This window comes from Narcine bancroftii, chromosome 1 (assembly GCF_036971445.1).
Source record: "Narcine bancroftii isolate sNarBan1 chromosome 1, sNarBan1.hap1, whole genome shotgun sequence".
NCBI lineage: Eukaryota > Metazoa > Chordata > Chondrichthyes > Torpediniformes > Narcinidae > Narcine > Narcine bancroftii.
This window is the reverse complement of record NC_091469.1, coordinates 449724695-449741839: the sequence shown is the minus strand read 5'-3', so window position 1 is coordinate 449741839 and position 17145 is coordinate 449724695. Positions and strand designations below refer to the sequence as shown.

The following is a 17145-nucleotide window of genomic DNA, read 5'->3' as shown; positions in this document are numbered from 1 at the left end:
CCATTGGGGACCTGGAATCTCCTGGAACAGAAGGTCTGTTGCCTCAAGTGCTCTGTGAGGCACGGAGCTCATTCTCACCGACCCCAGTCAGGGCCTCGGGGGATCCAGTTCAGGAGGAAAGTGCACCCCCCTCCATCATCGAGCCGGAGACCCAACCCACCTCTGTTCCCTCACAAGGGGACTAGGATACCCAAGAAGTCCAAGGCCCCCCAGTGCTAAAGTGTTCCACCAGGATCTCCAGAACCCTGGACTGTTTAAACTTGTAAATTACTGGGGGGTGAAGGAGGAAAATGACACTGTGTATATTCAAGAGGGAAATGTTTGTGTGTATTTTGGTCAGTATGGTTCATAGTGTAAAAAATAAAATAAAAAAACGTAAATTACTGTATATTTTTTTAACCACTTGTTCTGAACCCATGTTCTCTGTCTTCATTCAGGAAGGGGTGAATGCAGTGAACTGGGATTCATTGGTCGGGTGTTGTGCTGATGGCTGGCCCTGCCTCCCAGCTCTGCCCACCTAAACCCAGAACCCTTCTGAAGACTGCTGCTGAAGACTACCCTCAGTTATAAGCTTAAAAAAAACCCGTCTGTTCTCCCTCCAGTCGTGAGAGCTTTTATCCACGCTACAATCTCCCTTTAGTTGAAGCACCTTTGCCCCAATAATCGCACCCGGGTCCCAGGAGGGCTACCCAGGCGCTACAGTTTACAAGAGCGACTGACGGGACCCCTGCTCAAAGCGAGCACCGAGCTCATCGGGGAGGGATACACGATTGAATGCTATTCTGCGCAGCTTCACTTTGTACCCCGTGTGAGCGGGGTCCCTCTGGGAATCAGGTCAGGTTCCTTGCAGGCTCTCGTTTAGCCTCGCTGACGGATGTCACACCACGGGGCTGGGTCGTCTGAGTTCTAGCCTGAAGTGGTGAGTGGGGCTCGGTTTCGAACCACGGTTTCTGATGGAAGATGAACATGGTCTCTTCGGTTGCCCGTGGTGACAAAGACACTTCCGACGTCCGTGCCAATGACGTCAGGCTTAACCCGGAAGCAGTGACCGAGGGCTGGGGTGAAGCGGTGCGTGGACGTCACAGAGAGGAAGCCATTTTCACTAGGGTCTGTGTGGGGCGCCGGGGGGCGGGGGTGAAGCTGATCTTCCAGCACCCACTCCGAGCGGAGCTTTTCCCCCTCAGCTTGGAGTTGGCTTGAGACGGGCTTTGAAATGTTTTCACTGTCAACTTTTCAGCCGCAGGTGAGCGAATGGCCGGTGGAGTTGATGTGCATTTTGGACAGGCCTTCAAAGGCAGACATGTTGTCGATGTGGAGAAATCGCTCGGGCTCCAATGTTCCTTATTTCGTGCTTCTTTTAATTTTTTTTTATCGTCCACCTTTACATAACAAACCTCCAACGTGACCTTCTATCCTGTAAATTCTCATGTCGGGTTCTTGTGGGTTTTTTTTAAGAGATCTTATTGCCAAAAAGTCCTTTCGTGCCCCAGACATCCCACATCTATGATGTCACGTTAATCTATTTTGCCCCTTGAATAATTGTCAAACCTGATTTCCTAAACTAGGAGCCAAGTCCATCCTGCTCAATTATGCTATTTTTCTTGTTCAGTACTACCCCATAATAATTGGACTCATTGGCTTACAGTTCTTGGCTTTGTGTATGCCTCCTGGTTTGAAAATGTTTTTGTCTCAATTACAGTGCTGCAGGTTAAAAAAAAAATTGCTGTTTGGTTTTCTCAAGCAGAATTCATAGCTCAATAGCTTTAGTTTTGACTGAAATTTATTTGTGTACATGGAAAAAGTCCTGCCTATGCATTGTTTGTATGTGTTGTGTCTGGCTGTTTTGTACTGAGGACTGGAGAATGCTGCTTTGTCAGGTTGTACTTGTGCATTCAGGTGGCAATAAACATGGCACACAATGAGTAACTCCTAATTAGTAGTAAATTGGAGATGGGTGTGTGAATGTTTTTGATAAAGTGTAGGCTGTACATCTCCTGAATCTGCTAATTTAGCCTTTAGCAAGTATAACCACCACATTATGGCATTTCTTGTCATTTAATTCATTTTCTCAAAAATCTATCAGATGTTGCTGTTGTTACTTAAAGATATAGCCAAAGATTAGCATCCTCTTCTCATTCTTCAATTGCCATTTCTCAATTGAGTGGATCATCTCCAGTTCAAAACTTTCTAGCATTTCTTCTCTCAAGCACTCTTCAACCAAGTCAATTTGATCTAATTTCTTGGGCCTTTTGCCATCATGCCACCAATCAATCTATTGAACTTTAGAGTCTATCCTTTCTCAGATAAGGAAACTAAAGCTGTACACAATTGCACAGTTCTTTGACCAAAACATATAGCAAAAAAACTTCTGTTTGTCTTTCAAGAACAGATTTTCCACATTTTTTTAACTCATAATCTTTTACAAATTGCTTAACTGGCCTGCTGGACTTTTGTAACTGCTAAACATTCTTGTAACTAACCTTACCAAGAATAAATTTGCATAGATTATGCACTTTCCCCCATCTAAACCTTTCAGCCCAATTACTGATACGAAAGGCACAGCACTGGTGACTGCACCTATGGATAGGAAAAAAAAGTCATAGCTCAGGTCAAGCTTATCACTGTTTTCATCAGAATGGGATGAACATGTCATCACCCAAAAATGTTAACTATATTTCTCTTCATTGACATTGGCTAACCTCAGTATTTCCTTATTGGTCAGAGTAGTTGCTTATCTCTTGCCTTCCCAAATTCCCATTTGTGTCATGAGTTTATCATTTAAAATCTTGCAAGTGCACATTTAACCCAAGAGAACAGAAAAAGTGGCTCAGCTTGAGGTGCCGCCTCATAGTTCTGTTCTGACCTCTGCTGTAGATATGAAGTTGGTCCTGTGACTGAGTTTCATCTGGGAAAGATGTGCAGATTGGTAGTTAGTCACTGTAAATTGCTCCTAATGTGATGATGAATATAGAATCTAGGAGTAGATGTAAGCTGGGGGTGAATAAAATAGTACACCCTAATAGTGTAAGATGAATTTAATGTATACTTTTGGAGATTTTTTTAACAAAAGTATACATTTGGCTACAAATAAGAACTTTGCAGTTGAACATTATACTCATTATCAATAAATGCAGTTGTTTTTGACATTGTAAGCATTGATTAGAAAAGTTATCAGTCTGATGCCAACTTCAGCTTCATGTATCGGTAGTAGGGAAGGTGCTAGAATTGGTTATTAAAGATGCAATTGCAGTATATTTGGAAGTAGTGGTATCATTGCACAGAGTCAGCATGGTTTTGTGAAGGGGAAATCATGTCTGACGAATCTAATAAGAGTTTTTTGAGGATGTAACCAGTAGAGTGGATGGGAAGAACCAGTGGATGTGGTATGTCTGGACTTTAGTAAGGCGTTTGATAAGGTTCCGCACAGAAGACTAGCATATAAACTTAAAGAGGATGGTATAGGAGGTATGGTATTAAGGTGGATAGAGAATTGGTTGAGGGACAGGAAGCAAAGAGTAGGAATAAATGGGTTCTTTTCAGAATGGGAGCCAGTGACCAGTGGGGTACCGCAGGGCTCAGTGCTGGCGCCACAGTTATTTATGATATATATCAATGACTTAGATGTGGGAATAGAGAGCAGTATCTCGAAATTTGCAGACTATATGAAGTTGGGTGGCAGAGTTAGCTGTTTGGAGGATGCTAGGAGAGTGCAGAGTGATTTGGACAAGTTAGATGAGTGGGCCAGGACATAGCAGATGCAGTATAATGTGGATAAATGTGAGGCAAGAACAGGAAAGAGGATTATTATTTAAATGGTATCTGTTTAGGAAAAGGGGAGGTGCAGCGAGACTTGGGTGTTGCTGTGCAACAGTCGTGGAAAGTGAGCGTGCAGGTGCAACAGGCGGTGAAGAGGGCCAATGGTATGTCGACGCTCATAGCGAGAGAATTTGAGTACAGGAGTGGGGAGATCCTGCTACAGTTTGACAGGGCCTTGGTGAGACCACACCTGGAGTACTGCATGCAGTTTTGGTCACCTTATCTGAGGAAGGATATCCTTGCCTTGGAGGGGGTGCAGAGAAATTTCACTAGGCTGATATTGGGGATGAAGGGACTCGCATATGAAGAAAAGTTGGATAGACTAGGCTTATATTCTCTGGGATTTAGAAGATTGAGGGGGGATCTTATAGAAACTTATAAAATTCTTAAGGGTTTAGACAGACTAGATGCAGGAAGGTTGTTTACAATGCTGGGAAAAACCAGAACCAGGGGCCATAGTTTACGGATAAGGGGGAATTTTTTTAGGACTGAGATGAGGAACAATTTCTTCTCTGAGAGAGTGGTAAATGTGTGGAATTCCCTGTCAATATTTAAGTGTAGGTTAGATTTGGCCCTTGTGGCCAAGGGGATTAGGGGGTATGGGGAGAATCCAAAAACCGGGTACTGATCAGCCATGATCATAATGAATGGCAGTGTAGGCTTGAAGGGCCAAATGGCCACTCACATCTATTTTCTGTTTTTATGTATTGAGCAACAAATTCATGCAGGATGGATATTTTTAATCTGTTAGTGTTCATTAAAATTTAACACTCCTGCTTTTAAAGCAATACATTTGTTTTCAACATTCTAAATTCATTATTAAAATTTGTAATAAATTATGTCTTGTAAAATTATTATACATTAATTTTATCCTTTGTTATACTTTAGTCTTTGTTATACTTTAGGTGTTTTATTATTGGCCTATTTTGTAATTAAATACATTTTTTTTAGGTAACCATTCCTCTTAGTCAGCTGATCAGCACCTTCCATTCTCTTAAAAGCTCAGCAACTTCGGTTAGTTCTGCTTCCATACAGTATCTTCAACGAGAAGTACCCCAAGAGCATGATCAAGTTAATGAGGTAATGTTTACAATGTAAATTTTTTAAATCAAAAATTTTATTTGTTAAAACAGGTAAACAAGAAAATCTTCAGATGTTGGGATCTGGTGCAATACACAAAAGTGCTGGAGAAACTCTGCAGGTCAAGCAGCATCCATAGAAAGTAAAAGTCCATCATTGTCTTGTGCCTGAGCTGAGGGCACTTATGGTTTCTACACATTAAGTGTGCCTTTTTAAAAAATAAAATCTTCTCTGACAGTACACTGCTACTTCACAGATGAAATAGGAAAATTGGTTTATAGCTGTGACCTGGAAGAATATTGATAGCTTAGCAAAAATGTGGGAACAAATGGGATTTCATGCATATGAAGTGAAACCACTTGTGGAGAAGTGTGCATTGTTCAGCAAAATATCTAAAAATCAAATCAGAAAGCCACTTATAAATGCACTATATTGTATTTTTAACATTGGGAGTATGTTATTTGGTACAAGTCTCTGTGCTTATACCCCACATATACATAACCCTTTCTTCATTTTACCTCATCCATTGCTTTTGTTTATTCTACGTCACCTTGAATGCATTAAGCATCTTCTGGGATAGAAAATGTAAATGAGTATGTTCTAACTGTAGAATGCATTGGGTTGGGATGTGGGGCCAGGGAAGAACTTTTTGTAGAATGTGCTCCAAACCTGTACATCAGTTGGAGAGATCAATAAGATTCACCATTCAATATAATCAATATGACTCTGCTACTCATTCCCACCCAATCCCAAAAATTTTCTTATCAAGAATGTTTGGCCTTTTTAAAAAGAATGTCCAGTTTAAAAAAAAAAGTGCCAAGTTATTTTTGATGTCTATTTAAACAGCCTGTTAAAGGAGCCAACTTTTTTAATAATCCTGCAGTTGCAAGTTTGTGCCCAAGATGGCAGTGCTGGTGCTCGGCAGCATACCATGAGCACTGCAGTCTCTGGGGAAGCAGTGGACCAGTGCAGGGCACCAGATAAGGGGAAAACACCACCCTGTTGAGAAGGAAAAGCATAGGAAACCATACCACAGGATGATGACCACAGCAGTGGACCAGAGAGGCTGAAGGACCCACATAACTTGCAGGTTGCTAGTGACTTGAGGTTGAAGGAATTGCACAGGCTGCTGGTGATTTAAGGTCGAAGGAACTAGGGTCATTGGAACCAGGTATTGGAACAGGGATTCGAGAGGATGTTGAGGCAAGAAGGGCTCCCGAAGGGCCTTGGGCACTGAAGGTTTTCTGATTCTGTCGAACGTTTGGATCTGGAACCCAGGTTGCTGATGGTTAGAACTGGAATCTGTACAGCTGCAGAGACAGAGGCAGCAGTGTCTCAGAAGGGACTCGCTTTTGCTTCTCTTTCTCCTTATGGAAGGGGCATCAGGCAATGCTCATGGTGATTTTTTTTGTTTGCCTTACGGCAGAAAAAAGTTAAGTATATCATGCATATTACATTTTGAATGTAAAATAATGTGAAAATAAAAGGAACCTTTAATACTAGATTCTCACAAGAGGAAACTTCCTGTTCACACTTGCTCTCCAGACCCCTTAGGATTTTGTTTTAATTAAGTTGCCTCTTGCTCTTTGAAAATCCAGTTGATCTAACCTGTCCATTTCAGGTACGAGTCTAGTGAACCTGATATGATTCCAACATGTGTATATGTCTTCTGAATAAAGAGACCGATAAGAAAACCAAAATATTTCAGATATTGTCTCATTGGTGCTACTGGAATTGGAATCGGAGAAACCTAGAGAACAAATGTTTTTGGTGACTGAGATGCTTAGCTGCCCTATTTCCATTGCCTATATTAGGGGTGTGTCCCTGTAAGCCTTTAGAAGTACATGTTTAAATGCTTTTAAAATGTCACAATTGAATCTGTGACCACCAAGCTTGGCCATTCTCTTTGGGAAAAATGCCCCTCCGATCTCCTTTAAATTTCACTCCTCTCAACTTAAAGCCATGTTCTTTAGTTTTATGCACTCCTGGGGAAAAAGATTTTGTCTATCCTATCTATACCTTCATAATTTTATAAACTTTCTGCCTTCTCCAGTAAGAATAAATCCAGCCCATTCAATCTCTCTTCATAAGTGCAGATCTCCAGATCCAGGTAACATCCTGGTGAATCCCTTAACTCTTTGTATTGTTAACGCATCCTTCCTGTAGTACAGGGACCTGAACTTGAAAAGCTGATTAGTGACTGTTATAGCAGTAATCTTTAGTTTCAATCTTTTGGCTGCAAATATGGTTTCTTCATATTCTTTCTTTGAAAATTTTATTTAAAACTCCATACATGCAGAAATTATATTTATAATAATACAGATATTGAAGAAAAAAAATTGATTGCGTACATGGTTTTCACCCAACCCCCCCTTGAAAAAAACAATACAAGATAGAAAAAAATCTTGAAGGAATAAAGGAAAAAAAGAGATCTTTGGATTGGAGAGAAAAGTGTCGTCCAGTACAAATCACCAGACCTAACAGTCATACAGAGGAGAAACCAGCAGGCCTAGAGGCATAAGAAGGATATCGATACAAATTTAATCCCATTATTTGGGTGTAGGGTGCCAAATTTGTAATAACAGAATACTTATTCCTTAAATTATGTAATTAAAAAAAAATGAATGCACCTTTGAATTTCAGCATGTCACCTTGGCATAGTCAAAGATGTATCAGATTTCCAAGTAATTGCAATATATTTCCTTGCTACTTCTAAAACTAATTTAACAAATTCAAATTAATAGTGATAACTTGAATTTAGGTTTTGTACCTTCCATATTTCCTAATAAAAATAAATCAGTACTTTGCGGAAAAACAATTCCTTAACTTGTTTCAAAAAAATTACAGAGAGTTGCCCAAAGGGCCTTGCATTAGGACAAGACCATTTTGAATGTATAAAAGATCCTACATCTTCACCATACCTAAAACATTGGTCTGATAGATGTTATTTCAATCTATTTTACTTCTGTGGTGTGAGATATAGTTGACTAATTGTACTAATCTGTCTTGCATTAATAGTATTTGTCATGCAGTCCCTACATAAATTTTCCCACGTTTGTTGATCAATTATAATATTTAAGTCTTTTTCTCATTTCTGCCTAGATTTATTTAATCCTAATTTAGAAGTTCCTGCTTGTAAAGAAATAAATTTTTTGATAATCCCACTCCTAATAAGTTCTTTTTCAGTACAACTAGGCAAAAACATAGTTGGTCCAAGTTTATCCCTCAAATACGCTCTTAACTGGAAATACCAAAAAAAGAGTATGATGTGGTATGAAATTTATTTCTCAATTGCTCAAATGACATTAATTAACCTCTTTTATAACAATCTTCAACATTAAGAATCCCTTGACGAGACCATATATTCAAGAACTGATTCACTCTTGGAAAAAGCTAAAATAGAATTTCAAAATCAAAACTCTTCAAATTTCTGAAAATATTTTACAATGTTACATCTGCCTGCAGGGTCTGTGACAATATTTTGAACTTTAATTGGAAGATTATATTAAAATAGTCTCCCTTCTAGCCTTAGAATTAAACGAAGATGACATTACATATCCCACCCAATCCCTTTTTCATTTCAAATGCTCTTTTTCAGTTAAATATTTATTCTTTCATAATCCACAGCAATTTTATCAGCTCATCCCCAGACTTTTCTGCTTTTGGTGAAAATGTACTTTGCATGTTTAATATTTCCTGAAGAGTTTCGTACACCTAGGGTAATTTTTTTAAAAACTGACTCGCGTTTGGACAACTTCATTAAACTTGTCTGCTTTTTGGGTTTTGCCCCTTTTAGAAATGGTCACCATAACAGGACAGACCCTTTGGCCCAACTTGTTCATGCCAACCAAATTGGTATTCTGGGCCTGACACTTTGGATACCTCCGGTGCTGGATCCCACAGGCTCATTATTTTCCCCCCACCACTACCCCAGTCCTTAGCTCTTCTCTCACACCTCCCCACTCTGTCTACTCATTTGAGCTTCCCCTTTCTTTCCACCCCCAACCATCTCATCTTCCCTGCACAACTTTCCAATTACATCTCTACCTTACCCCCCTGACCACCAATACCCTCCTCCTTCTTCCCCACCTCCAATCTCCTTTATCCATCACCTTCCCCCTTTGACCTCTACATACCATCTTCCACCCCCGCCAACCAAACCAATCAAAGGTGGCGTGATTAGTGCAACACTGTTACAATGCCAGTAATTGGACCTAGGGTCGTCCCGCATTGTCTGTAAGGAGTTTGTACATTCTCCCTGTGTCTGCATGGGTTTTTCCTGTGGGCTCCGGTTTCCTCCCACCCTTCAAAATGGGGGTGTAGATTCATTGGGTGGCACGGTTTTGACGGCTGAAATGGCTTGTTACTGTGCTGTATGTCCAAATCTAGCCTCTGTCTTCATGCCTTCTAAATTAGGGCCACCCATAAATTGGAGAAACAACACCAAATATTCCATCGGGGCATTCTCCAATCGGATGGCATTAACATTGGTTTCTGTTTGGCCACTCCCTGTTCTTCCTCTCTCCTATCCCTTTGTTGCCTTTCCTCCAGATCTCCACCCCCTTCCCTTTCCATTCAGAGCTATCCCCCTTCCCTGTTTCCTCATGCCCTTATCCACATATTACTACTTAACTGTAGGCCTATGCTCCTCTGCTGCCATTTTATTTGGGTGGCTGTCGACATCTTCTGCAAACCTTGAAGGGCTTAACTGAAATATATATTTGTCTTTGCTCTAAAGTATGTGGTGACCTTCTAAGTTTCTCCAGCATGGAAAATCTGCTTATATTTGACCCATATCCTCAACCCTTCATATCCATATACCTGTCTAAATGCCTTCCTATGTGAGAATCAGTGTTTAAAAATAATGAAGTGTAGCTAGCTGCTACAAGCTATTATGGCTCTGCAGAGCCTATTGCACAGGAGAGGTTATGGGTTAGTTCAGAAAGAATGACACAAACCCCAGTTGAGCTTTATTGGGCTCCCAGCCCTGCTTTTATCCTCAAGCTGAGGGGCGTGGGCAAAGCCCCCTCAGCGCTGATTGGTGCATTTCCTTATTCGGCCAGTAAGGCTCCTTTAGTTGTGGCCAATTGGACGTCAGCATTGCGGGCCTCGTGCAGCCTGCTGGATTGTCGTGTTCATCGTTGATTTTGTGAGGCACTGTGAGGGGTTGCCACAGAAGCACCATTTTAAAGAAGAATGAAGTGAAGCATACTGTGGTTTTTTTTAAGGTAGATAAATTATTGATAAGGAAATTCTGATTGGGTGGGCATGTGTATTGGAGTCCCTGTTTATTTTTCTGACTAAATTTTGTCATTGTAACTGCTTCTGTAGCTTCCTCTGGGAGCTCATTTTAAAATCAACCTTTTTAAAACTGCCATAGTAACCAGTGTGGCTTTGTCCACACCCCTTTTTAAACTTTTAGATATTTAGTGCATTGAGACAAAATACTTCTATTCTCTTTTAGAATTTAATTTGATTTTCTGGCTTTGGATTTAATTGAATCTCAATCTAAATGAAATCTCAACACTAAATATTACAAAGACTTTATTCACAGCACAAAGCTGGTTATTGAATTTGTTTTTAAAAAAAAATTGTCTGCAGCCCTGAAATGCATCAAATATCGCTTGATCAGTTTAAACAGGAGTAGGTTCAATTGGATTTTGCAAGTGCCCTGGTTCTCAGGGACTACCAGCATGTCCCTGTTACCTGGGATTGGTTTTGTACTGGTGTTAGTATTATAGTTTACCTGTGGATCCAGTGTGGAGTATATATTCTGAATGGTTTAAAAAGAGCTGGGTTAAGTAAGATAAAAAGGTAATACAAAATAAAACAAAAAGGTTTTGAAAAGATTGTTATATTTTGTTTTCAGCCTCTGAGTAACCTGAGAGATTTTGGATTGTCTGATTTTAAAAGCAGCCAGCTCGATGAACTGGTAGGCAGATTACTTCCATGTTTGTCTCCAGTTGGCTCTAACTCTGGTTCATCCCAATGGCAAATATCACACATTTCATCACAGTCTTTCTTTGAAAATAAACATGGTAAGTGACTTTTTTCCCTTTTTCGTACATCATTAAAATGGTCACTGAACAACTTTTTGCATTATAAAGTGCAGGGCACCATGTAGTCAATTAATTTGCTACTTTCCCTTTCACTCTACCGAAGGAAAATACCATGCAAAGGCAATGAAGCTTGACTTACCTTGGAGGTCCTGCGTCTGGGCTTCATCCTTGTCTTTAATTGTAGACTATTGTATGTGCAGGGGGTGTGTGAAGGATCCCAGCCCCAGGGCATCTTAATTAAGCTTGAAGCTAAACAAAAGTGAGATGTTGTCTGTTATTTAAATTTCGGCCCAGGAGCCCCACTCAATTACACCCAGTTGACTTGCGCTCCCAGTACCTTTTTAAGGGTGGGAAGAAACTAATGTGCCAGGAGAAAACCCATGCAGACGCAGAATGAATAACTTACAGACATAGCCATATTCGAACCCTAGTTGCTGGTACTGGAATGGCATTGTGCTAACCGTGCCACCCTTGTATAAACAAATAACATGGACTGAAGCAAATGTAAAGAGCGAATTAAAAGGTAAAATAGAAAAGAGAGGGTATTGGGGAGGGGGGAAATACCAGCAAATGAAATCGAGTCAAAGGCTCAGATTTATCAAGAACAATCAGCATGGACTTGAGGGAAGATAGTGTTATTACAAAACATTCCACCAATTTAATCAAATTTGAGAAGGGTACCATTGATATAGGTTGCTTTAATTTTGGCAAGGCTTTTGATAATGTGTTGCATGACAATTTTCATCAAGAAAGTTAAAGCCAGTAGTCTAAATGAGAAAGGCATAGTAGATCCTAAATTGGTTCAGTGGCAGAAAGTAAAAGGTATTTACTAAATGCATGTGTTTATGGGTGGAATGCTGTTAGCAGTGCAATTCCATAGGACATGACGATTTGTATTCTCTCCCTTGTAATGAATACAAATGGTTTAAAGTTACATAATAAAGATTGCATATGGTGTGTTTAACACAAAAGTGGCCTTGTGTTAGTCTGTGAGGAGAAAGCTGAGTGGTTTTGTCAGTTAAATGGGGGAAAAAAACAAAATTAATCCAAAGATGTGTGAAATAACCAAGGGGTAGTATAATGTAGCCTTTGGAAGATGGATGGTATAATATGTGAGGAGAGTTGATGGAATATTGAGAATAAAATTTGTTGGAGTAATATGAGCAAGAGTGGAGCTAAATGATCAGTGTAGGGTTGGTAGGAAGTAGGGCCTGTTTCTGTGCTATATTTTTGAGGACTGAAAATCTTCAATTGGATAACAAGATGCCACAGATTTAAAGTGATTGACGAAAACTTGCATGGTTTTTTTTTACCCATAAAGTTTCAATGATTTTCAGTTTGTATGAAAGATTTTAAATTTCAGATTTGTTGTCAGAGTACAAATATTACATTGTAGCAGATTGGGTCAACCCGATGGGCTGAATCGCCGTAGTGAACAGCCAGCACAGCAGGGCAGAAGGGGTTCCCCCCTCCTTCCCCCATCAGGCAGAAGTTCCAGACTGCAGAAGCACATTGCTAGGGGAATGACCAGGCCTTACAGCATCATTATGACATCACTCCTGTGAGCCTGTCGTTGCCCCTAAAAAGGAACTCGCGTAGTTACTGGTTAACTTGGTGTGGACAGCATTTATTTCAGCTGCTTGCTGCTCTGGCTTGAGCAGTGCTACAGTGGTGACCCCGAACAGGCTCTAACATTTTTAGAATGTAGCAAGATAAATCCTGCTGACTCATCCACAGCCCAAACGGCCTCCACCAATGGATCTCCAGTGGCGGTTTACATCATAAGCGTACACTTGCTGCCATTCTGGGCAAAGCAGCCACGCAGCTGGCTGCAACTTGGAGAATCACAGTTCGGCCTGCAAGGAATAACAGCCGTGGACACTAAGTTCTGGCACGTGGTCAGTGCCCTGGACCCCGCCACAGCTGCGAAAGTAACCCTGTTTGTCATGATATTTAAATGGTTTTTGCTTGTCATTTGAACTTAGCTGGCTTAACACAAAGGGCCTAGGTGATCGTAACCCCTCAGGACTGATGCAGGAACTAGTGGCCCTTGAAAACAGACATGCAAAGTGCCTCCTGTTTGAGGCCTTGTTCCTTTCCATGTTGCCGTTGCCATCTCCAACATAGACTTTGCCGAACCACCCCTCGTGGCAAGAGAAGCAGACGAGCTCTTCTGCATTCCGCAACCCGACTCCATCCACGCGCAGCCCATTTGCTCATTGGGAGTAACAGCACAAAGGCGACCGCAGCGACCAAACAGCAGGGTGCTACTACCACCACCATCAGTGGGGCCGCAATGCAGAAAACCCAGTCCAATGCAGGGAAATAAGCAAGCCGGATGGTCATTGGTGGCCTTATTTGTTGGCACCAGAAAAGGCCTGCTTTTCTTTTATGACCAGAAGACCCAGCAGGAATTCCTTATGGACACGGGTGCAGAAACTAGCCTAGTTCCGCCCATATTCTTTGAGCGGAAGAACAATGCCAGAGGCCTACCCCTACATGCTGCCAACGGTTCAACCATCCCCATCTATGGGACATGTGTGACCATTCACAACAGGAATGCCGTTTTCAGGTGCCTCAGTAAGCCAAGCTCTCCTAGGAGAGGATTTCCTCAAGGCAAATGAATTCCTGGTTGACCTCAACTGGCGCTGGTTGGTTAATTACACCACCCTCAGGTTTTTCCCCCTCCCACTGCACCAGTGCACTTTCCGGCATTTGAGAGTCCACACACTCGAACAAAACGAGTACACAGCACTGCTCGCCGACTTTCCGGTCTACTGGCCCCCAACTTCCATGCACTTGGCGTGCAACACCACATTGAGACCACCCGTGTACGTGCGGGTGCAATGACTGCCCCAAGATGATCTCCAAGCCAAGGCCGAGTTTGCCACGATGGAGGAATTGGGGATTGTCTGCTGTTCCAACAGCCCATGGGCTTCGCTGCTGCACATGGTCCCAAAGAACTCTGGTGGCTGGTGCCCCTCCGGAGACTACGGCAAACTCAGTGATGCAACAGTACTGGACAGATACCCCATTACGCACATGCAGGACTTTGCCGCATGACTCCAAAGTCAATCTGGTGAAGGGCTACCACTAGATCCCAGTGCACCAGGACGACGTCCAAAAGGTGGCCATAATCACCCCATTTGGCCTCTTCGAGTTCCTGAGAATGCCCTTTGAGCTGGAAAAACACAGCCCAAGCATTCCAGCGCCTCATGGACATAATGGCAAGAGACCTGAAGGGGATTTTCATGTACCTGGATGACATCCTCATTGCCAGCCCAGACGCCAAGATCCACAAAGAACATTTGAAATACCCAGCTACAAACTTTCAGGCTAATCAATTACCTGTCCAAGTGCCAGTTTGGTTTGTCCACCATCAATTTCCTTGGGCACCAAATCGAAGGAGCAACACCTTTGCCTGACAAGGTTGAGGCCATTTGGAACTTTCCCAGGCACTAAACCCTCAAAAGCCTGTAGGAATTCCTTGGGATGGTGAATTTCTATCATCGCTTCCTCCCAGGAACAGCAGCCATCATGTGGCCTCTCTTCAACCTCTTAAGGCAGGTAACAAGGAGCCCACCTGGTTTGCGGAGACATTTGAGGAGATCAAAACAGCACTTTCCAAAGCCATGTTCCTGGCACACCCAGATCCAGACTTACCCCTGTTGTTAATGACAGATGCCTCAGACCAGGCAATGGGCGTAGTGCTGTAACTGGGTGGATCACCAATGGCGGCCACTCGCTTTCTTCAGCGAACACCTCCGACCACCTGAACTGAAGTACAGCGTTTTTGATCGCGAACTGCTGGCAGTGTACCTGGCCATACACCATTTCTGGTATATCCTCGAAGGCCGAGTGTTGAAGGCCTACATGGGTCACAAGCTGCTGGTCAAAGTCTCGGACCCCTGGTCAGCGAGGCACAATGGCACCTTTCGTACATTTCCGAATATACAACTCATTTCCACCACGTGAGGAAATCCAACGTGGTAGCTGATGCACTGTCAAGGCCAACAATCTCTGAAGTGACGGGTGGCATTGACACAGCTCAGCTTGCCAGGGACCAGGCTGAAGATGCTGACAGGCAGGCATACTGCACCACCATCACCAGACTACAAATTGAGAAGTTCGCGCTGGACCCAGGAGACCAAACGCGATACAGCTACAGGCCACCCCAGGTCAAACCTGCCCACGACCTGGAGACTGGGTATTCAATCAAGTTCATGGACTCTCTCATCCTTCCATCCAGTCAACGATCTGCTTCATTTCAGACAGGTTCACACAGCACGGGCTTTGGCGCAAAGTTTCACTTTGGGCAAAAACCACTATACAATGCCAGCGCGCCGAAGTCCATCGGCACACTAAAGGCCCAGTGCAACGTTTCCTGCCCACAGCAGACATGTTCAAACACATGCACGTGGACATTGTGAGTCCCCTTCCCATCAGCCAGGGGATGAGGTATCTTTTCACTTTGGTTGACAGCTTTACACGCTGGCCAGAGGCGGTGCCCATGTCGGCCTGCGACACAGAAACCTTTGCGAGGGCCTTTACCTCACAGTGAGTCACTTATTTTGGTGTCCCTTCCCACATAACTTCTCACTGGGGAGTCCAGTTTACCTCTTCCCTATAGGTGACCATGGCCAAATTCCACGGCAACCAGCTACACCACACAACCATCTACCACCCCCAATCAAATGGGTTGGTAGAGCACTTTCACCGCCGTCTAAAAGCAGCCCTCAAATCACGGCAACATAGGCTCAACTGGATGGATGAACTCCCATGGGTCCTTTTGGGTATCAACCACGTACAAGTTCCAGATTGCACCAAAAGAAGTCCTCCCCACCTCATCAGCAGAAATGGTCTTTGACACACCACTCTCCATCCCAGACGACATCAGAACCACCACTGAATGCCCTGGATGTCCTACAGCAGCCTATCCACATCCTACCACTACCCATGGGACGCCAACCAGCCATCTCCAACAAGAACTCAAGGCTGTGGGCTTTGTCTTTGTAAGACGGGGCAAATCAGGTACCCCTGCAGTGCCCTTACGAAGGGCCTTTCAAGGTACTGAAAAGGGAGGGGGTTGTATATACTCTAGACATTGGAGGCAGGCACAACATGTTTACAGTCGACTGGCTCAAGAGATCCCGAAGACAATCTCCCAAACCTCACCCAAAGAGACTGTGATTCTGGGGTGGGTGGGGGGTGTAGCAGACCGGGACAACCCCCACACGATGGACTGAATCGCTGTAGTGAACAGCCAGCGTGGCAAGACACGGGCTTCCCCCCCAAACCATGTACAAGTTCCTGGCTGCAGGAGCATGTTGCCAGGGGAACGGCCAGGCCTCACAGCAGCATTATGACATCACTCCCGTGAGCCTTTGGCCTCCCCTTAAAAGGAACGCGTGCAACATCCTGTATAACCTTGAGATTTTTTTTCCTATGGGTGTGGACCAGGCAGAATTTATACTTATCAGTAGTGCAAACTGTACTTCACAAAGGTGCTTATACAAAAGAGAAATACAGAAAAAAAATTCAGTAATAATTGATGTGCCAAGTAAGTTCTTAAATGCGCCTGAGTGTTTAGGTGTTTGATGGTGGAGGGGTAGCAACTATGCCTGAACCTGGTAATAAGAATCTTGATGACAGCAGCAAGAATAGAGCATGTCCTGGGAGGCATACATGTTTGATATTTGCTGCTGCTCTCCAATGGCAGCGTTCCATGTAGATTTTTTCGATGGTGGCCAGAGCTTTGCCTGTGATATCCTTTTTCCACTTCCTTTTGCTGGGCTTTCCACTCGGTTATTGGTTCCCCGTGCCAGTTTGTGATGCAGCTGGTCAGCATACTTTCTACAGATATGTAGTGGAAGTTTACCAAGGCTTTTGATGTCAGTGAATCACTGAGTAGAGGTGCTAATGTGCTTTTTTTCACCATGACATTAGTATGTTGGGTCCAAGAAAGGTCCTCTGAGACGGTGATGATCAGGAATTTAAATTTGCTCACCCTCTCCACATCTGGTTCCTTCCTTCCTGAAGTCCACAATTAGGTCCTTGTTTTGATGACATTGAGTAAGAGGTTGTTTTTTTTGTACTCCATTCAGCCAAGTTTTCAATTTCCCTCCTGTATACTGACACCTTGCCACTTTTTATACAGCCCACTACCGTGGTATTGACAGCAAATTTATAG

General features: G+C 42.9%; 2 protein-coding genes and 1 long non-coding RNA gene across 5 annotated transcripts in view; 1 reads left to right on the top strand and 2 right to left on the bottom strand.

Moving 5' to 3' along the window:
- The window catches only part of mastl (microtubule associated serine/threonine kinase-like), a 98305-nt gene extending 97282 nt beyond the window's left edge, over positions 1–1023 (bottom strand). For 2 of the 3 annotated variants that reach the window (XM_069914546.1, XM_069914547.1), the window contains exon 1: positions 804–1023. The gene's annotated coding sequence lies outside the window, so the exon portion shown is untranslated. Of the gene's footprint in view, positions 1–766 lie in introns of all 3 variants that reach the window. The other variant, XM_069914544.1, reaches the window with a different exon arrangement.
- Positions 1024–1066: 43 nt separating this feature from the next.
- LOC138751775 (ATP-dependent zinc metalloprotease YME1L1-like) overlaps positions 1067–17145 on the top strand; it is a 41832-nt gene continuing 25753 nt past the window's right edge. Inside the window, exons 1-3 of the mRNA XM_069914550.1 lie at positions 1067–1243; positions 4768–4896; positions 10766–10934. Of these exons, the coding sequence (XP_069770651.1) occupies positions 1214–1243; positions 4768–4896; positions 10766–10934 (328 nt within the window). The 5' untranslated portion in view covers positions 1067–1213. The remainder of the gene's footprint in view (positions 1244–4767; positions 4897–10765; positions 10935–17145) is intronic.
- On the bottom strand, positions 9870–16268 carry LOC138751776 (uncharacterized). Its single transcript, XR_011350174.1, has 3 exons — positions 16131–16268; positions 11095–11204; positions 9870–10053 (listed from the first exon to the last, which is right to left on the bottom strand). It is a non-coding gene; the product is annotated as an uncharacterized lncRNA (long non-coding RNA).